General features: G+C 40.5%; 1 protein-coding gene across 1 annotated transcript in view; it reads left to right on the top strand.

The window, feature by feature from the left end:
* Positions 1-20481, top strand: part of LOC129109941 (raftlin-like) — a 103660-nt gene extending 83179 nt beyond the window's left edge. The window contains exons 8-10 of the mRNA XM_054622089.1: positions 9516-9619; positions 14473-14548; positions 15369-20481. Coding sequence (XP_054478064.1) covers positions 9516-9619; positions 14473-14548; positions 15369-16025 — 837 coding nt within the window. The 3' untranslated portion in view covers positions 16026-20481. The remainder of the gene's footprint in view (positions 1-9515; positions 9620-14472; positions 14549-15368) is intronic.
* Positions 20482-21934: the final 1453 nt, after the last annotated feature.

The following is a 21934-nucleotide window of genomic DNA, read 5'->3' as shown; positions in this document are numbered from 1 at the left end:
GCTTTATCATGAAAAGCAAAACAACACAGATTTTTTACGGATGTCCTGAATGCCTCTGAAGATGCAGCAGTAGCCTGAACGTGACAATGACCTCAATAGAAAGTACACGGTTGGTGATGAAGTGCTTAAAATGAATAACTCATCGATGGTCTCTGCTAAGAAACCGCAATTAGGACCAGCTTCACATCTCTTGTGTCCGATGGGAAAATCAGTACAGGAGCTGCCTTGACACTAATGTACTGAAAGCCCTCTTTCCTATCACTGAGTTTTAAAGGAGCAACAAACAACCAAACAAAACACGGCCTCCTTCAGACCTCCGTTTGGTCTTAATATATTTGCTCGCCATGAGCTGCAGCAGATTTTTTTCATCAAGAGGGGCCGAGTGCATTAGCAGGAGGGTGTTGTGTTTCAGTCTTTCTGCATCCAGATAAAACAGAAGGAGCATCAGAGTCACAAAAACATCCATGTATCTGTGTTTTTATTAAAAGATGAACTGATTTTCACCTGCACAGCTGACGTCTATGAGGGGTCTGATGTTTTTTTAGAAGCTTCTCATCCTGTCTTTCATAACTTCCTAATATGTTGTTTGGTTACGTTTAGCACCATTAGTCACTTCAACTCTACCAGACGCAGCTTTAGATCCATTATGACAAATGTTTGTTGTGCAACGAGCAGTATTTGAAATTCTCCAGATCCTAATAAAAGCTGACAAATGCATCTAACATGTCATGCTATACTGTAAGGGAACTGTTTATGGGATGCAGAATATTTGCATCTGATCTGATGGTGAAGCCTTAAAAAAAATTCTCATCTCCAGTCTGATCATTTTACTAAATGTAACATCATGTTTCAAAGACCTCTTTGATTTTACCATACCTCTGAAGCCGCTCTACAATACCCGCTAGTAGCATAACACTGCAATGAAGTTGCATTGTGGGTAGTGTAGGTGCCAGAATTTGACTAGGAAGAAGAATGTGTGGAACAAAGGCGACAATATCTCTGCTTCTGTTGCATTGATTTTTATCCTTTTTTTTAAACAGCTCATTGTAATTCTGACAATGTTATTGGAGTGCAATGCAAAATCATTGGAGTACTCTTTTAAATTGGCAGGCCAGCAATTTAGTATTGAATTTCCATCCACACTACTCAAAAAACTAAAAGGAACAGATATTATTGAATGATGATCTTTTATTACTAAAATCGAAAGTGTATTGTTTCATTTGTTAAATTTGAGATGGTATCCAAGAAATAATGAAATAACACAAGACCCTTATTAAAACAGTTCATTCGCCTCAAATGTCATCAACTTCCACAACGTTGCAGTCAGCATATCGCTCACACGCCTACTGTTAGTTGAGACAGTAAACCTGCTCTCCTCTGAGTATCGGCTTCAAGTGATGCAGTTGCTAGTTCTGGTGTTCAAGTGCAAATTCACTTGTGCCTTGTGTGTGTTCTGGGATGAGTAAAAGGGGCTGTTATCTTCGGTCTGGTTAGATAAGTGAGCTCCAGGAGCGCCATGGAAGTTTCCAAGTAATAAAATGTACACATACTCCTGCGATTTAGAAGATAAGGTTTGTTAAAGGAATCCATTGGAGAAGGAGTCATTGGAAGCTGTTTGGAAAGGGCAAGTTTATATATACTGTACCTGGCAGGTGATTGGAAGAACTATCTGTCAATCAAACCTTTGCCGAAGTCCGTTGGGAGACACAACTTCAAACAGTCCCCTCTAGTGATTTCTAGTTATGCAGCTATGTCTTTCCTTAAAACTTTCCTGCATGTTCAGGCCCATGTTTTTCCTCCATGCCCACAGTGTGTAATGCACATTTTCTGTTGCAGAAAATGCAGTTTCAAGCCAAATATAAGATTACTCAAGTTTTCTGAGACTTGACATAGCTCCCCCAAAGCCACAGAGGACATTATACAACATTTTTACAGGTTGTGTATTACTCCCTACAACTAGTAAATCGACATGCAGCCCTGGTGAGGTGCTCCCAAGAGGAAAATCAGGGATAAAGAAGTCAAAAATCAATGTATAGCTACTGTATTCGGCAATGGGTCTCTTCAAGGGTCAAATCAGCCCAAAAAGTTGGGTTCCCATTCTACACGTCCACCCAGTAATACCCATGCACAAGTCAAAATAGAGAGGCTGAATGAATTTTGAGCAGCACAATTCACCTCCATCTCAGTGGCGGCACAAATCTCTAAACTGCAACGCATAAAACAGAAATGATCCTTAGTTTTTTGGTTCTTTCTTTTTGTTACCAACACTTTAAAATGTTCCTTACCAGAGCAATAAAACTGGCATGGGTGTTTATTACACTAATTAGGCACAGCAGAGATGCAGCTTGGCTCTACAACTGAAACGATATTCGCAGTAAAAATATGTATATAAAAAAATAAACCTGCTAGAAAATGATTGCAGTGTTTTATGCATTTCTTAGAAAAATGGTAAGAGCAGATAGCAAGACAGATTGCTCAGTATCTCCCTTGTTACCAGCAGAAAAGCTGTGTTTATGGGTATTATTAGTGCAGCTAGAACATAAAACATAACTGTTGTTTTATAACTTTGGTGTTCACAGAATGATTTACAGCTGAAATAACGGGTTTTTTCTCTGACTTCAGATGGATACAGGATCTAAAAGGTCGATTTAATAAGAAGCTGTGTGTGCTTTACAGTACACACGCATAGTTTTTGATATCCCAGCATGATTGTCGGAAAGTAAAATGTTCTCTCAACCACTTCAAGCGCTGCAGTGTGAGGATGTTGGCAGGCTTGCTCACTCCTTGATCTTGACAACTCGTAACCCAAAAGACAAACCGGGAAAAACTACATGGAGAATTAAGAGAGTTCGTGTGTGTGTGTGTGTTTGTGCGTGTCTTCTCCTGTGAAAAGACACCCCTAAAAGTTAATATCAGTGGAGTTCACATTTAAGAAATGGCAGTCCAAAGTCAAAGCAAGCGAAAGGAGCTTAACAGCGCCGACATTGTTGTCACTCATTCCCAGAATTCACTTGCATCCGCGGCTTTGAAGAGCAGCACTTCACACTCTCAGGAAACTAAAGAAATGGGATTAGGGCCCCACATCACAGAATCGGTGTGGCAGGGAGGACGCTTTGAAGAAATACTTTAGGACATAGACAAGGACACCTCTGTCATATATATATATATAAAATATCAAGTTCACACAAAAGTCAGACAGTATCTTCCTCTGGGTTCACGTTCATGTCGATGCAAAGAACTCATGATGCAGATTAGACATTTTTTTTCTTCCTCTTACATCAAGCCTGGTGCATTAATTATAAACATACAGTGTATTCTTACAATGTTACAATACATTTCTTATGCTCTCCGTTTCTCTGTGTGTGCATGCTTTGGTCTGCATGTTCTGCAGCAGAGCCGGTCGTTAACGTGCATCGGCTGTCGGTGATATCTCTACCCTCTCCGACTTAGGTGAGAGGAGAGGTGACCTAGATAGAAGGGGAGAGTAATTCGCACTGTCCCTGCAAGTGAGAGATCGCGCCCGCTCTGTCAGACAACGTGACGATGATGCTGATAGGTCCGGGGTGGAGGCGGAGGTTTTGGTTAGTAGGTGGTGTCGTTGTTGTTTATCAGGTTTATAAGAAACAACGTGACAGGACAGTAACTGAGTACATTTACATAAGTAAAGGTGTTTACCATTTTATGCTACTTTATACTTCTACTCCACTGCACTTCAGAGGGATATATTACACTACATTTATAAACCGATTTTGTCTTTTTTTTCAGATAAAAAATGTGATGATTTAATACTGTGCAAGGAGTAATGTCTAGTTTGGCAGTTGCTATAAGTTATAAGCAGTGCACCCAATATAAATGTATTCTCTAAATGTCTTTGGTTTCATTGATTTAGACAACTGTACAAGGCCAAAGAGGTCAAATGTATCTAAATGTATCTATTTTTACAAAAAAAAGCGCAAAGATTATTGACAAAGTCAAAAACAAATTTGAAACAAAATAAAAATGATGAATCTGAGGACCCCCAGATTTATCTTGTGACCACGAGGAGGTTGGTAACCTAACCTGACTGTATATAAAGTATTTTAAATAGCTCCACCTTGAGTAGTTACTGCATTAGAATACTGCTTATGCACCAGTAACAAAATAATAATGCAATCCAACATATTGAGTGGAGTGATGAGCAAAAGTGAACTGTCTAAGAAGGCTGATTTGAGTCAAAATTGAGTTTAACTTGACACAGAAACTGACATGTCTTTATCTCTTGTGCCCCTCTTCACAAAACTAGGTTGTGGTTAAAAGAATCAGATCAGTTAACCTGGTTTCTTACCTAATTTAACAAAGCAGTAAAGAGAGACACAGTGAGGACCTCTGTGGGCTCAACTGTCACAATTTGGCTCTGGGCCCTCTCTCTTTATTAAATAAAATAATTAGGACTTTTGCTTTTAAGCTGATGATTTGTCTGTTGATCTGTCTCAGAACCCACATTTCAGTCAGCGGTTTCAAACATCAAATACTAATATTGTTCTTCCCCCAAAAGTACATGATAACATCTTTCACTGAGAGCAGAGGAGGAACAGTGAACTCCATGCACTGACTCATCTTATCAGGCTGCATAGTTTAGTCTTGACTCAACGGTATACTCATAAAACCTAAAAGTCTAAAGTTTGGATGAACTTTGTAGGTATTTTATTACTTTTGCATCAGTGCAAATTTAGACTATAAACAAAGGTGCATATGTCTTATCAAAATATTGGACCTGAAGATGGATATTTAAAAAGGTCGAGGGATCAACATTTTTTGTATCTGGGCACCATGGATGTCCAGATTTTATTGCAATTCATCAGATATTTATTGAAACATTACACTCTGAAATGTCAACTTCATGGTGGCGCTAGAGGAAAATTCAGTCAGTAATTGACAGCTGACTGACATTGCCATCCATAGAGCCATGCTGTCTTAAAACATGAAAAAGAAAAAAAATAGCTATGACTAAAATCTTGATAAATAAAAATAAATGTGTTTCTATTTCTAGAGATTCATTTATAATGCATGTCATCGAAGCCACAGGGTCAGATTCTACACAAAACAGGGCCAAATCGTGCATGAAAAGCTCAGGTGGTGCAGACGCCTAGGTTGCACAATTTCAGCCAGGGCAACTGTGTGCAGAGGGCCACAAATGCATGGAATACTTCTGGCGAATGAGCTGATATATCATCTAAGCACAGAACTGATCACCATCATATCATCATGTAAAAGTGAGGAAAATAGGTTTAAAAAAAAAAAAAAAAAGCACAAACATTGCACTGCTCTAAAACATGGTAGATGCTGAATTTCGTGTTGCTGTGCCAACGCTCTATCAGGAACACTATCTGAATGCCCTTTTTTAAAGCTATTTGCTTCATCATTACTGGACTGTGTCTGCAAACCTGTTGACCCTATTTGTCTGCAGAATTACAGCCACATTCAGAGCTGGTACAAAACAGAATTATGGTTTGTTATGTCTGCCTTGCCGAGTCGGTGGAGGGGTTTAAAGAAAAACAATATGCTGTTTTCTGTTGAGCTAATACTCTTAACCTCCAGTTGACCTGCAGCTGCCCGCTCCCCTGCCATATGGCTGAAAATTACTTTATCTAAGGTCCAAGATCCCAAATACTGGATAATATATCTCCATACTATCTCGGAATATGATTGACTGGAGGTTAAGCATCAAAAACTTTAAAGCGGCCCTATTATGCTTTTCTACTTTTTCCCTCTTCTTTAGTGTGTTATATATCTTTTTGTACATGTAAAAAGGTTCGTAGAGTGTAAAACCTGAAGTCTACGCCTAAAAGGAGTTACCCTCCCCCTCAGAAGCTCCTGAAACAGCTCCATTGAATTATCTCCTTCACTTCTGTAACTTTATGAGGTCATAATGTAACTTTATGAGGTCACAATGTTACAGAAGTGACGTAAAACTCCTTCCGGCTAGTTTGGCCCTCAAACAACAAAAAAGAGAGACGGAGCTGAAGCTCCGAAGGAAGAGTTTTTTGAAATGTGAAACGTTGACCGATCACAACAGAGCGGGCTAGCTGACCAATCAGGGCAGACTTTGCTTTCTGGAGGGAGGAGCAAGCGCCACAACGGAGCATTTCAGAGAGAGGGAGAGAAGAGGTGCTGCAGGATAGCCATGATGAGAAAAACAAGGAGGATTACGAGCATTAACGCATGTAAACATGTTGTAACTGTAACTTGAGATAAAAATATGCACCCGGAAAATAGCATAATAAGGCCTGTTTAAGATTAAATGTGGGTTATTGCCTTATAGCAGTTGTTGCTTTAGATTCCATCATCAGCAGGGAGAACTCTGACAGTGAAACTCACTGACATATTCTGCTCTTCATGCTGAGATGCCCTTCAGCGATGTGGTTGGAGCCAGACGCTCCGAGGTACAAATGTGTTCCTGTGTGACGAAATGATCTCAGGAAGAAAAAAATAAAAACGGGATTAAATTTAAAGTAGCTTCAACTGAGGTTGTTGAACTACAGCTTCCTCTCTCCTCTCTCCTCTCACCGTGCGGTCCTTTTTTTTTATAGTCACACAGATAACATCAGAGACAAAGATGGCGGCGTGATTGCTTTGTTTTTTAGGCTCGGATGTTGGTGCCAGAGTGCTGATGCAGCGAGGTGGCCCTGTATAATAAGTCAGGGAGGAGAAGGGGAGCCAGACTCCGGGGACTGTGATTAACTCTCACCTACTCCAAAAGAACAGCAAGCCATTACAGAAAAATTATTTCTCAATTTACTTTCCCGGGCAAGGCTTTGAAAGAGAGCCTGTTTTCTGGGAGTGGTTCCAACGTAAACCTCCGAAAAAATGTAGATTTGCCTGCTCCCTGCAGGGAACTGAGAAAGTAATGCTTGTGTAAATAATGTCTGGAGTGGTGTCTTGTGTTTTAACGATTAGCTCCTCGCAACCTACGACGTGATATGTGACTGCTTTAGGTCTGTTTGTGCATGTTATGTCATCCTGGTCAATAGGAATCTGTGGAAGAAAGATGAGGCGATGTGCGGTGGAGTGGGTTTAAGTGTTTGGACTTGACGTCTGTCTCATGAGCGCTGCATGCTGATCAGTCTCTCTCTCTCTCTCTCTCTCGCTTTATTCTTTCTTCTCTCTGTGTGACCAAAAACTGGACCCTGATGCAGAATGAGTAGAGGCAATAGTAGAAGGAAAGTACTGTAGTCTTGGTAGTAATCATACTTGTAGTAGTAGTGTCAATAGAAGTAGTAGTTACAGCTAGAAGGATAGCAGCTGTAGTTGTACTACTTGGCTATTTGTAGCAGTTTCTGTGATAGTAATTCAAATGGTAGCAGTAGTTGTTGTAATGATACTACTGCTATAGATGGATTATACATCATTAGTAGTATTTGTAATCAGAGATTGTTTTGATAGAGGAAGTAGTACAAGAGGTTTCAACAGCAGTAGATCAGTAAAAAATAAATACTAATAGTAGAAACAGTAGTGGTTTCAGTTGTGATAATAGTGGTAGTTGTTACCAAGTCAAGTAGATTTAGTTATATACGGTACATTCAGTAAGATAAACACTGATATAAATAGTATTAGTTGTGCTTCAATGGTAGTACCTGTTATTGTTGTTGAAGCAGATGTTGTGATAGTTTAGTAGTAGAAGTTGTGGTGAGCGGTTTTTAATAGTATTACAGTATGGCAGTAGTTTAGCCCACATGATCAACATCATTGATTACTTCCCTTCTCAAAAAATGTGTAATTATATCACATGTGATTTGAGAGAACTGGCCCTTTAAAGTGTTATTTCCAAGAATGTTAATTCTGTAAAAGTACAGTAAAATATGTTGAAGAAAATTATTATGTGGTTAACGGAGCATGAAGAAGTTTATGTGAAAGTGTTAGTGATATTAATGAGTAGTAAGAGCAGAAAACACGTCCAGATTGCTCACTAGCACTCTGGTAAGACCTACCACAATAAAAGCTTTTCTGATCAGTGATCATTTCTACAAAAAGACAGAAAAGAGAGGAAATCAAAAAGGTGATGGGTCCTACTTTGCATTTCTATTTAACTCTGAAGTTGTTAATGTGTCACCAGATCTCTTTCATGAATCTCCTTCAGGGACAAAAGGGGACACTTTTCTAATGCAGCTTCTCTGTGGTTCAGGCTAATGAAAGCAGTTGTACAGTATATTCACACGGAAACCTCGGCTGGTGCAGCTTTAATTAGACAAGATTTTCACAGTTCACAGTACAGAGAAGGCTAATGTAGCGTGTGTAGGTGTGATGTATTCTCAAGTCTCGGCTCTCGTACAGTTGATCGGCGCACTATGAATAGACTCTGTGAAGTTCGCTGTTCATGTGCACCGCCTCCCTGACTCATATCAGTGCCCATGCTGCACATCCGGGTGTAACCGTCTGGAATTTATGCAAAAAAAAGAAAAAAAAAAAAGAATGGGTAACGGCCTGAATACTGAAACTTTTATTTTTACTATTATGTTTCAAATTATTTTTATTTTGCAGTCCATAACTTCATGCATCCTTTTGGAGAATATGGAGCCAAACCGCTGTGTGTGTGTGTGTGTGTGTGTGTGTGTGTGTGTGTGTGTGTGTGTGTGTGTGTGTGTGTGTGTGTGTGTGTGTGTGTGTGTGTGTGTGTGTGTGTGTGTGTGTATATGCATGCATAAATTGTTGTTGGTTTTGAGCAATCTCAACTGACACGCGTTGTGGTTTCGCATTTTCGGCAGGTGCCTACATAACATGACAAGAATGGCAAACCACACACACGCTTCCTCTCCCAACAGGGTGTGTGTGTGTGTGTGTGTGTGTGTGTGTGTGTGTGTGTGTGTGTGTGTGTGTGTGTGTGTGTGTGTGTGTGTGTGTGTTGTGAAAGTACATTGGGTAATCTGTGTGCGTTACCAACAGACTCCTTGTCCCCAAAGTCAAATGATCATTTAAATGTATTTTTTTTTTGTCCTTTCTTGGTTTAAATCTGTCATTGAGACAATAGCTCATTAGACGGTATTCTATAGCACAAACACAGGTAAATGTATACCACAAAGTGAGCAGTTTCATCTGAGCAGTCTATTTGTTTAAGGACTTACTGTGCTGACAAATGCTTGTCATGAATAGAGATGGTTGCCATGTTGACTCATGGCAACCACGGAGTTTGTGCAGCAGTTTATATCTGAGTTTTTTTTAATCTTTGCTGTGTACATTGCTCTGTAAACAAGCTCCACGGCTGCACAGGTTCATTGTATTAAAGCCACCATGTGTGAGAGGAAGGGGTAGTTTTGTTAACCGAGATTTGAAGTGATGCTGACAGCGCTCTTGATTGCATCTCGTACCTTGATGCTTCACATCTGTAATCAGAGCAGCGAACGCGCTCTGCTACATAATATGCATGCACACGGTGTGTGTGTGTGTGTGTGTTTGAGGGGGAGAAGGACGGGGATTGTGTGCAGCTTTGATTTTGTTTGGGCTGATTGTAGGTTGTAATGGACGACTTGTTTTCTCCACAGGGTTTGCAGGTGAAGGCAGATTATGTTCCCCTGCTGCAGTCCTTGGCTACGTATGGATGGAGGCTCACCTGTGTGCTGCCAACTCCTGTAATCAAGACTAACAGGTAATGACCCTCATCTGACTATTAAAAGGGACATTAAGTTATATATGACCTCCAACGACCCCTGATGGCCACCAGAAGGAATTGCAAAAGCTTCAACTAGAAGCCTCTCTGTTACTTTTTAATTATTAACAAGTAATAAGTATTCAGAACACCCAGCGGATCATGTGACTTATTAAACCAATTAGCTGCACCATTGATAATGCATGTGTCGACTATGACCTAAGGGGTGAACACTTAGAAACACTTCTACTTTGCATTTTTAACTAATTTAGAAGATTACTTTTATAAATAAATAGGATTTTTAAAATAATTAAATGAAAATTGAAGAAAAAAACGTGCTAAAATGGAATAAAACAGAATGTGCAGTGAGTCATCTGAATACATATCCCTACCTCAAGGTTTTACTAGATTAGTAAATCTACTTTATTATTATGTTCCAGCACTGCTCCTGAATCATTTAAAAAAAACACATTTTCCCAAAAGTGCATTGACGAGGAGTTTGAAACAAAACTCTTTTTCTCAGTTCATAAAAAAGTTGACATTTGGGATTTTTCTCAAGATGACAATGAAGTAGCTTTTTATTAGTAACAGCTTTGTGTCACTGCAGTGTTTACAAAGAATACACGTACTTTGTTTTTTCTGTGAATATAAAATAGAAAATGTCACTAGAGCCATCTTTTAGTTTTTGTTGCTGGGAGGCAACTCTGAAGTTACAAAAACCTACAAAGTTTTTCTTAAGAAATGTGAAGCTGCTAAAAAAAAAAGTTATGGTACAACTTTAAATCCAAAGACATTATAAACTTGTAGCAGGGACCACCAACTGTACATGCCACAATATTCCTGTGACGACTGTTTAAGTTATAGCACGCACACCTTATCTTCTCAAGTCATTGTTCAAAGAAATAAGACGGCTTTTAGCAGAAATTGACCTAAATCTGTGCCAGTTTAGGCTGAGCTTCGTGTCGAGAAGCAGCAGCAGCTGTGAAAGTGTAAAACAGCAGCAGCTCTGACTGTTGGTGGAAAATCTCCTCACTGAAATGCAACGGTTCCTCAGCTAAGCCTGTGCTGACTCATCACTCATGGCTTCTATATGAGTGCACATCCGCTTATGGTCAAAGGCCTCGCATGTTCTTCACGCACCCTGAGGAGCTTCAATTCAAGACACAATTTCTGCTTCAACATGCTGATGACTAAACCCCTCATACCAAAGGCATTTAATAAAATAGTACACACACAAAAAACAGAGGAAAAGGCCTTCACTGTCCAACAGGGCTGCTCTTTGATTGAAATGGAGTCAGATAATGTTTTACACAAGGTTGGAGACAGCAGTTGGCCTTTGAAGTCTTTAATTGAAGCAAATGTTGAACTTTGAAAGCAGTATTGGACAACAAATTCAATGATTGTCATTACAAATCAGAACTGGGATTAAAGCCTGGGCCAAGCAGTCACGTTGCTGTTTACTGACCTTTGACCACCAAAATCTAATCAATTCATCCTTGAGTCAAAGTGGACAATTCTGTGCCAGAATTAAAGGAACTCCCTCGATGCGTTCCTAAATGTTGCGTTCACTAGAACAGGACGGATGGACGACCCGAAAACATTATGATTATGGCCACGTCTGTAGCCGGCGCAGATGCAGAAAATGAGATAACATAAACAAGAGTTAAACAATATGTATTATATCAATAAATTTGTACAGTAAAGAGACCTTATTTGCTAAGTATAGCATATGAACAGAACATATGAAGTAGTTCTACAAAGTTCACAAGGTCAAAGGCAACAGTAATTAGTTGTATTTGCAAACTTTTAGCCACAGACAGCTAATAGCTAGCTTAGTTCGCAGTTAACATATTTAAAACTACTACATTTTACCGCTAACATAACATTCCATTCCAACAAAGGCATTTTGGGATTATGTTACAGACTTGTTTGGTCACAGATTTGACAAAATGGTGGATGTAACAATGTCAGTTAAAATTTAACCGCTATGGAAATGTGCGAGTAATGGTTGCTACTAGCAACAGACTGTTCAACGGTTGGTGGTGGAATATCAAAAGATTAAAAAAAAGAGATCATTGCAAGTTTAGTTTAAATACTTACTCAAAAAACATGTAGTGCAGTGCTGTTCTTAGTATGTACCTTACAAAAATGTAAATACATTATTTTGACTTAAAAGACAGGTTCACATTTTTCTCATTCAATACTCACATGCACATATGTACTTTGAAAGGATAATTGGTCGCTGCAAATGTTCCCGCTGTTCATACTTAACACAAAGTACAGTAAAAGCAATTTCAGTGTACATTGACGGGAGAGAACATCCAGTGTTGTTGTTCAGAGAATGACTGCTAAAGTTCAGCTAGATCGGTCACGTTAGTGTAATATATCCACTTTTAGCCCCTCTGCTGCAGCAAGGAAATAATGTCCAGAAAAACACGAGAGTGAATAAAATACAAAAAAAAGATTTAACTTTGGAAGATCTACAACCGATTTGTCAAACGCAGACTGAAACTTTACAAAGAACGAGGACTTTAAAAAGGATCTTTGCTGCCATATCGGGCGGAAAGAATGATCTCAGCAACAAATAACAATTTTTAATCGACATTAAAAGGCATGTTAGCAGCATTTCGAGATAGACTTGAAAAATCTAAAGCTGTTCTTTACATAGCGCCGTGTCGTACTGATGAAGTGTACATGCAGTATTTCCATCAGTGCATTGACCGATTGTTTGCTCGGCCCCCACCTCGGCTGGTCACGTTTACTGCTCTTTCGGAGCATAGCTGATTAATTACCTCTCTATTTTCATGCTTTGTTTTTCCCCCCCCTCTCTCGTCTCTCTCAAAATGCCACAACACAACAGCACAACATGGCTAATTAATCAGAGTCGGCCTAGATACAGTACAAGACGGAGCTCATTTCTCTCCCTGCCTTGAAAACATTTTGCGCGGCGATATAATGGTTGATGATCTATTTCAGATTAGCAATACTCATTACACTTGTTTTTGTACTGTTGACTCCTCCATTTTTTTTTTAAACACGGCAAATTTGCAAATGCGCGCTTTTTTTTGTAGTCTGAGGGTTTCCAGACTGCACTTCATCTGGAGGGGTCGGATAAGTGTCAGCGATCTCAGCCGCGTCTGAAATTAATGCTAACTGGTGCTTAGCGGCTTCTCCACACAACATTAATTCATGTAGTTGTCTCAGAGCATGCGTTCCTGTTCGCCCACATTCAATTAATGTGGATGGTAATTACATTTTAGAGCCATTAACTACAGTAGATGTGAATTTCTCAACATTAACTGTGGAACAAGAGAACATACAACAGGGGAACAACAAGGTTCATACAAATTAGTTCATTATTGCAGGTATCCAACTTGGCTGGAGACTAGTGATATTTTAGAGTCTTAATCCTAATCTTTTTGGAGCAAAGATCTGTGCAGCATTTGTTTTGTCAGGTGTTTTTACAAATGGCAGTTTGCAGCAGAGGTGGGCAGTAGACTATTTCCCCTAAAGATGAAGCCGCCATCAGCTACATTCACCCATGAATAGACACAGGTCATTGCTGTTCTGTATGGCCTCAAGTTATAGTAGTGCAGCTGACAGCCGAGAAGACGGTTCAGTAAAGGCCTGTAATTTTCTAAGCCATCCACTCCTCTCTGGCTTAATGGGCTGGGGCTTTTTGCTGGGAACTCCGGTTAGTCTTTGATTCACCCAGGAAGCCGTCCAGCATTCTTGACAGCCTCGAAAATAGCTTACGGATAAATGGTGGGAGGAAGAAGGTAATGGAAAAAAAAAATGAAGTTGTGGTGGGCTTTGGATGGTTTAGATAGTAAGCCTTCTGCTGGAGGAGTCTCAAGTCCATTTGATGTTGAGAAAGGGGAGATTTGTAGCAGGCTTTTAGGGTTCTGCAGTGATCATAAACCTGCCATCTTTCCTCATGTGCAAAGTTGAGCTGGCGGCTTAACATTAGACAGCACCAAACCTGTGTGTGGGTGTTATTGAACCTGTGTCAGATAGCGGCACAGGACAACATATCTGCTTTTTAAGCTGTGTCCAATAATACCAAGAGATAAACAGAAGGAATAAAGCAAAAAACAATAAAACTGAAGAAAAAAAATGAGTCTGTCACGGGAGATAAAAGCAGAGTGCTAAAAGTAAGCAGGCAGCTAGTTGGAGAAAGAGCACCAAAAACGGATGTGAGTTGATGAAGAAGAGCAGACGGAGGAGTGAGAGTGAGACAAGGAAGCCCACTCAGAAATGAATCTGCATTTCCTGCCCACGATTAATCTGTCAGCGTGAGTACTTGTGTGCAGATTATCCTTCTCGTGACACAGGAGTGTGACTTGTGCACGGGACGGAGGATTATGTTTGGTGGAATTGAAAGAAAAGAGAAGAACCACACATGTTCTGAGAAGTTGAAGATGTTCAGGCGGATTGTGTGAAATATTGGTTTCCTTGCGAGACTCAAACATGAGGGGGGAAAATGACGATGACGGATGACAGCGGTGAAGAGGCTGGGCCACAAGCCTTTATCCTTGAACTGTCAGATAAGAGTGTGAAGCTTGAGCAGTGGCCAGCAATCATTTGACTATCTTGATGGAAGGTCACAAACAGTGTGGATCAATTTGTGTTAGCTCAGGATTTAACACAAATTAATTATACATATTTATCTTAGAGTTCTGCTGCAATTTTTCAAGCAAATAATCATCTGTCAGTTATCGTAACTAAATGTTGAAAAGCAAGTGGGAAAAATTTGCTCTAACCCACCTCTCATTTCTAAATAAATAAGTGTCATTTTTTGATGAATTAACTTGTTGCATTTCCATTTTTCCCCTCTGTCTCTCTCTTTTTAGTGATGGAAGTCTGTCCACCAAACAGATCGTTTTCCTGCAGAGACCCATCTTGGGCCGGAAGAAGAGGGAATCCAAGGTACACGACCTCACATTCCTCTCTGTCTCGCTTGGCTGATGTGGATGTCGGCTCTCCCACCAGTCACCTGCTTATTCCACAGCTGTTTTTTTTGTACACACACACACACACACACACACACACACACACACACACACACACACACACACACACACACACACACACACACACACACACACACACACACACACACACACACACACACACACACACACACACACACACACACACACACACACACACACACACACACACACGAAACAGACGAATGTGTTGTTTGGAGAAGCAGGGTTGGTAAAGCTTTCTTGGTGACCCTGAATAGCGGCGATAACCTCCAAAGCTAACCTTTGTCCGCAGTGGAATGAATCCATGTTGACGCTTTCTGTGACCTGAATTTAAACTGCCATCACAACAACAACAACAAATGTATTAGGCCTTAAGACTCAGGGAATTGTTAGCGTTAACAAGATTGTCTTGGCCGTTTCTTTGAAGTCTGTCTCAGTTCTCTATTTCCCTGCAGTGAGTTGAACCCTGCAGAAGTTGTTCAAGTAATTGACAACATATTGGATTAAAATTTTCCCCGTTTGTTTTGTCAGACTGCGAACCTGGAGGCCACCAATAACTCCCCTCAAAGCGGCCTCAATTTCCTTCCCGGCGTCAATGAGACTCATTTGAATTAGCTCGTTATCCGGGTGCAATATTAGATCCGCTGTGATCCATTCTTAATTAAGTCTGCGCACACTGCTTTGTGCCCAAAAGCATATTTAAAGAGTCACAATGCTTTCCACTAACATGCTAATGCAAGCTTTGAATGTTTCAGAAATTGATCTTCAAGCCCCGGAGCAAGTCCAACAAGAACTGCATCAAAGACACAGCCAAGAACAAGAAGAAGAAGAAAACAAAGACCGAGAAGGATGCAGACGATCCCAAGATTCTTGACGAAAGAGAAAAGGTTGAGAAAGAGGAAGACAATAGTACGGATGAGAGGGTGCACGCAACAGATATAGAGGCAGCAACAGAAAGTCAGACATCCAAAGAAAGGGAGGTGAGGTGTGAGGAAGAAAGAATGATTGATGATGGGATTGAAATCAGCATTGAAAAGAAAGATGGAGGAGCAGAGACGGAGGACAAAGGAGCAGAAAATGGCACAGTGGAAGAGGGAGGAGCAAAGATAGCACTGGACGGAGTGGGATCAAAAGAGAACGGCGAGCCTTTAGAGAACAGGGAGATCCAGGAAGTGACGGAAATCATCGCGACCGTCGAAACACAGAGCGAGACCAAAGAGAAAGAAGACGAGGCCGTGGCAGAAGCTGTGATCGAAAACGGGGTGGAGACGGATGAGGAGAAAGACGAGGGCGAAGAGACCGCCATCAAACGCAAGGCAGGAGAGCCAGCAGGCGTGGAGGTCATCGCCAAGGAGATAGCGCCAGACTCACAGGCCACACCGACTATCGAAAGCCAAGAGAAGGAAGAGTAGCCCCAAGTAGTCCAAGTCAAGGTTTTTTTCCCCACCCTACCTCTAAAAATCCCCCATCGTAAGAACTGGTTCAAAGTCCCTGATCCAAATTAAAAGGGGTTCTGATCCCCATCGCTGCAGCATTCTCCAAGCCTACCACGTTTCTTAGACAATTCACCCGCAGCCTGCCGTAGTGTAGCCACAGAGAGATTTCATGCGACCGCAGATATCAACCCTAATGTATAATCACACATACTGAATGTATATATCTACAACAGATGTTCAAAGTGGACACACTGGAATAAAAAAAAGGATGAGGATGGACAGGGGGTTGAAAATCTGGAATGATGCCAAGATCAGATTGGGCGCATTTTCCTTTTGTTTAAGAAGAATGTGAAACAGTTTAGAGGCGTGGTCACACCAGCATCTAAAAACGGCAAAATTAATTTCCTTTTAATGGAATTGCAGAGATGATTTCGTTTGTTTGGGATGAAGTTATCTTTTAGTAAGCCAACCTGACAGTGTTAAACTTTGAGGTAACTGAGACTCGGAGAGCCAAAATGAAGGAAGCTATCGTAGCTTAATTTAGCTTAGCTGTATTGTGCCATCCACTTTTAATTCACCTCTTATGTCAAAGTATAAACCGCTACACAAAAGTGATAGTTATGAGACAGTATTGGATGCTTCAAATAAGTACTAAACTGTGAGACCTTCTTGTTCCGATAGCAACCGAGATAAGCAGCTAAGTGACAGTTAGCATTTCATTATTAGATGAATACAATCCTGAGAACAGAATGTGAGAGGGCAGTGAAAGGCCCCTTGAAAAACATAGAAAAATAAGATTGGAGAGATATTGAGACTGACTTATGCTAGAATGTTACATTATCAAGCCTCTAAATTATACTGTGCCATATTCTGGTGTGACCAGGCCTTTAAGGGAGTGAGGAACGATACATGTGTAGAAATAGAAGAGGAGTAGAACAGACATTCCAATTGAAATCAACGCAGCAGGAAGGCCATTTTTATGTGGACCGTTGGCATTGTGAAGTGGGCTACTTCGGTTTAAACTTCCACATGAACCGACATGAGGAAAGTCGCTGACAAAAAAAGCCTTTGAGTCTAGTGTGCGTGCTTTCATGTAGTCCTTCCATGCCGTCTGTCCCTTTTACACATTGGCTGACGTGTGTCGTCACCATGACAACCAACTACTTAATGCCATCTTCTTCTGAGCTAATCAAATGACACAGGCAAACAGCTCAATGTCCGTTCTACTCCTATTCTGTTATTACCGTTACATGATTCTCAATTACAGGGGTTTATTACAAAAACTGAGAGAAAAGCAGCGATCGAGGATCGGAGAAAACTCTCTGGTTGCTTTTGAGAAACACAAATCTAATAGGTATACCTCAGTATATCACCTGTTACAAGAGGTACTTATACTGGGAGCAGTTCTTTTCAGTTTGTTAGGCAGTAGGAAATACGAGTAACCTCAAAAATCCAGGAGACAGAATCGTGACAGGTCACAGTCCTCACCCACACCACTGACAATTTAAGGACAGGCATGTTTGTGTGATCACAGACTGCATCACCATTTCCCGTTCTGTGCGTCAGAGTCAGTTTGGGATGCGGAGGGGGAACTTTTGAGGAGGGCGCTGGTAGAGGTGATGGGAAAGGCGTTTGTTGCGACAGGCAATCCAAAGTAGGGTGAAGAGATAATTGTTTACGCTGAGCTCTAAGCCGTCAAGTGCTTCAAAGAGAGCCGATAATCACTCTTTGGCGTGGTGTGCTGAGCTCACCTTGCATACAGAATGTTCCATATTCAGAGCCGAGTCAGATAAGGATGTGAAACTCAGCTGAATGTTTGCAGCTCGGGGGGGGATCCACCTAGTTAGCTCTCACATGCAGGAGTGAGGCTTTATTTCTGGGTTTTTTTTCATTACATTTCCAGTCAACGGCCACAAACAAAAGCCCTCATCAGTGCAGGGACAAGGTTAAGCTGTGTGGTCCGGACCGAGGCCTTGTTGTTTACAGGGAGACCAAAGCTGAAGATCGAGAGACAGAGAGAGAAATTGAGACATAGAAAGAGAGCGTACGAGAGAAAAGGACCGCAGAGGATAAGGGAGTCAAATAAAAGAAATGAAAAGGCTCATTTAAAGTAACGGCCACTCACGCTCGGCTTTTCCCCCCGTTGAGATTTCCTTCATTATTTTACCTCCAGCTCTTTAAGCACCTCTTTCCCCGACATCATTTCTTACAATAACCGAGTCATAATGTGCCGTTTCATGGCATCGTGTAGCTTTCCATTTTAAAAACGAGGGGATGGGGGGTATTAAAGGTGGGGGGAGGGGGGTGACGACGTTCACGTTGCGGAGCTCTCATTAGCCCACTAATGGGTTTTGTCAGTGGGGTATCTGTCAGGAATCATGCATTTATAATGCGGGTCACTTATTGGGGCGTGTATTGACAGCAAACCACCTCAACATGTCCTGCAAACAGCCTTCAGATTTAACGCCGATGTCATGGGGAATCATTATTACTGAGGAGGAAGAGAGTGTGTGTGTGTTCAAAATTTTGCAAAAAGAAATTACCCACACTTCATCATACAATATGTCCGAAAGCCTATTTATTAAAATGTTAATGTTAATCAAGAACGTAAACTACCTGCTGTCCTGCTCCACACAGAGTACAATTCGTCATAATTTGGATTTTTTGTTTTGTTTTATGAGAATAGATGATACTTTATTCAAGAAAAAGTAAGTAAGATCGATTATGCTGAACAAGTGCTCTCCTTAATGAATCCGCCCGCCGCTGAGATTTTCAATGTAAAATGGCAAGTGATTTTGTGTAGAGTAGTATATAAAAACTGTGACCAGCTTAGCCTTATTACTATACTGTAAATGCCCCACGATCTGCTTTTTAGAAATGTCTTTTAGAGGCACAAGTGATTTAAGTGTTCTATGTTTGTTATAGTCGAACAGGAAAGATTTGCTACAGTCCGTGTTGGTATTTTTGAAGCTGTTGTTCCTTGTTTTATTACTGGAATTCAGAGTGAGGGGGATAACAAGTGTTTGTCTATATGAAGGTGATAGGAGTTATTTTTAAAATGTTTTGAATTTTTTTTACTATCATTATTGTGAATGTTTTTTTGGAGTCCAGAGATTTCACTGTGGGCTTTGTGTTGCCTCTGCTGTTCCGCTAAAGCTTGCTAAAGATGTATTTCTGGCGCTTCGAGCTACCTCCAGAGGGCTGTTGTTGGTTTTAAACCGAGGGGGGTCACCGTGCGCGTGAACCCCCCCCACAAACATATGCTCCTTGTCCTCTCGCCCTCCACCATGACGGAGTCATCCTAATGGCAGACAAAGGTCAAAGGTCATATTTGAGCCAGAATGGATTTCCCACAGCTGTACACAGGAGTTTGTAGGAGCATGTGACAAATAACCACTCTGATAATATTGATTTAGGATATGAAGTCATATCATAATATTCTCTGTGGTGTTTTTCTTTTCCTTTTTTTTTTTTTTTTTTATAAACTTCATTCTCTCAGCTGCTTTTAGCTAAAGGCTGTTTGAGCTTTAATAAGCACTTATTGTATTCAAGGAATATTTGATGCATCCCTTTTGCATCAGAGCTGCTGGGGGAGCAAATGAGACTCAGCTGTCACTTTCACGGTGTTTGTCAGGATGTGACAAAAATATGAATTATGAAAAGGCAATACCGAAAGACGCCTTTTGATAGCTGACGAGATCGTTGTGAATATTTTGACAAATGTCCGCACTGGATCCTGATCAACTTATTTCGTCAGATTTAATCAATTTCTTCATTTTCCCCCTGACGTCGAGATAAACATTTTAACTGTCATCTACTGTAACTGCTTTATGAATGTGTTTCAGTATTCCTGCCTTTGTCTTTTTTTTGTTGTGTTTTTCTAAATCTGAAACTGTGACATTTATTCCCCTTTGGCATCCGGTGAAAACAAACAGATCATATTCCATTTTATCTAGAAAAGCAGAGTTTGAGAAATCAGTTAAGCGGAGAGGTGATGTCATGTGACATGACGGTGTTTTCGACTCCTACTATGTTCCAGTTGGACATCCCAAAAAACAAGGATGGTCGTAACCTTGACAAGAGTTACAAACGGCCCTGCATCCGCCTGTCCTACCTGATAAGGGCTGATTGGTGGCGGTGCAGTCTAACCTCTTACATGAGTACACTTCAGGGACTGTGGGTAATTTAGATTTCCTTTTTTTTTCCTGGTAAAAGAAAAACACAGACAGGGAGAGAAAAGCGAGGCAGTATCTCACACTTCATCAGTTAAATGATGCTGAACCATGTCCGTGAAAAAGGAGGAGACCTTTGATTAATGTTAGACTTAAATATACATTTGCAGCTCTCTGCCCATTTGTGTGCAAAAAAAAATAAAAAAATAAGGTTATATACAGTTTCCTGTCTTCTATCAGCATAAGTATCTGAGCCTGGTGCAATCGTTCTTGGTGACGCTGTAAAGAAAAATAAAAAAAACGCAATGGTTCATTTCCTGTGTGCTACTATGATGTGAAATGGGCAGAGTAGAAATGACAGAACATGATACAATAGGATGCCGTCATTTGGTTTTTTTTCTTTCTGCGTTGTCACTTTAGCTTGCGCACAGCCTCTGGAAAATGTATTCTTAGGTTTTTTTCTGTCTCTGATGTTTTTTTATCACCTCGGCTGCCATCTTGAATGTTGAGTATCTTTGATCATGTGCTGTTGTCACTTGCATAGCAGTGTTTGCTATCAAGGAAGGAAAAAAAAAAAAAGTACTCTTTATCTTTGCTATCCTGAGTATGTCCACATTCCTATTGTTCATGACATCTGTACAATTTGTATATTATAAAATGATTTATATTTAATGTGTACAGGTGTCCTTGCTTATTTTGTGTCAGAGGAAATGCAGAATCTGTTTGTTGAGGCTGCTGCTGTTAAAAGTAACTGAGGGGCTCAAGCACAAAGCTTTTTCAGGAATTAGAGTTTGGCTCCTGATTTGGCTCATGAACTCATTAATGCCGTTTGATTTTTTTCCAGTTGGGGGGAAAGAATGTACAAAAATGAAAATACCTCCAGCAAGTAAAAAATAAAACCAGGGTCCATTTAATATTCTTTATACTGTTGTCCTAATTTGTTCATTATGAGAGACAACTGGAATATCACTTCAATCAATCAGCAGTATAAATAGGCTGGCAGAACTTAACTGTGTAAGTAAGTGTTTTCTCACTTTTTTGCAAAAACTACACCTCTAGAATGAGGTTGCTACATAGCAAAGTCATACTGTGGACAACAAGAATACAAGACAGAGATTATTTTAAGAAAAAAAAACATCAAGAGAAGACAGAGCGGATTTGAGCAACACAGCTTTACCTTCTCAAAACCTTGAGAGGCAGCAGACACAATGGATAATGGTGCGACCTCTGTGCCATTAACCTGGGAAAAAACATTCTTAAAAATGTTATGTTCTGGTGGGATAGTCCACACTGCCCTGCAGAAAAAAGAAAAAAAAGAAACTGGAAAAAAGTGAAAGATGAAATGCCAACTTCAGTCCACTGAACACAGTGAAGATACTAAGAGAAGCAGAATTTGAGAACTTGTTTTTGTTTTTTTGAATCTGCTCCATCTGGTTATTACCTTCATTACTGCAGAGACCTTAGAATAGATCAACTTTATAGTTATTACACCTTCACCCAAACAGCACAACACAGCAATGCCATTCATCTCGCCCTTACATCAAAACAATGCAATTCTGCCCCAAAAACTGTCCCTCATGCGTCAATATTTCACATAAAAGCCGAGGACGGCAGCCGTGATAATAACCCTACGGTGTTTTATGAACAGAGTATATTTACAGTTGAGTCCACACAGCCGGTGTGTGATCTATAAGTCATGAGCTGGGAGCCCAG

This window comes from Anoplopoma fimbria, chromosome 20 (genome assembly GCF_027596085.1).
Source record: "Anoplopoma fimbria isolate UVic2021 breed Golden Eagle Sablefish chromosome 20, Afim_UVic_2022, whole genome shotgun sequence".
NCBI classification, from domain to species: domain Eukaryota; kingdom Metazoa; phylum Chordata; class Actinopteri; order Perciformes; family Anoplopomatidae; genus Anoplopoma; species Anoplopoma fimbria.
The sequence above is the reverse complement of the archived record's forward strand: the minus strand, read 5'-3'. Positions and strand labels throughout refer to the sequence as shown.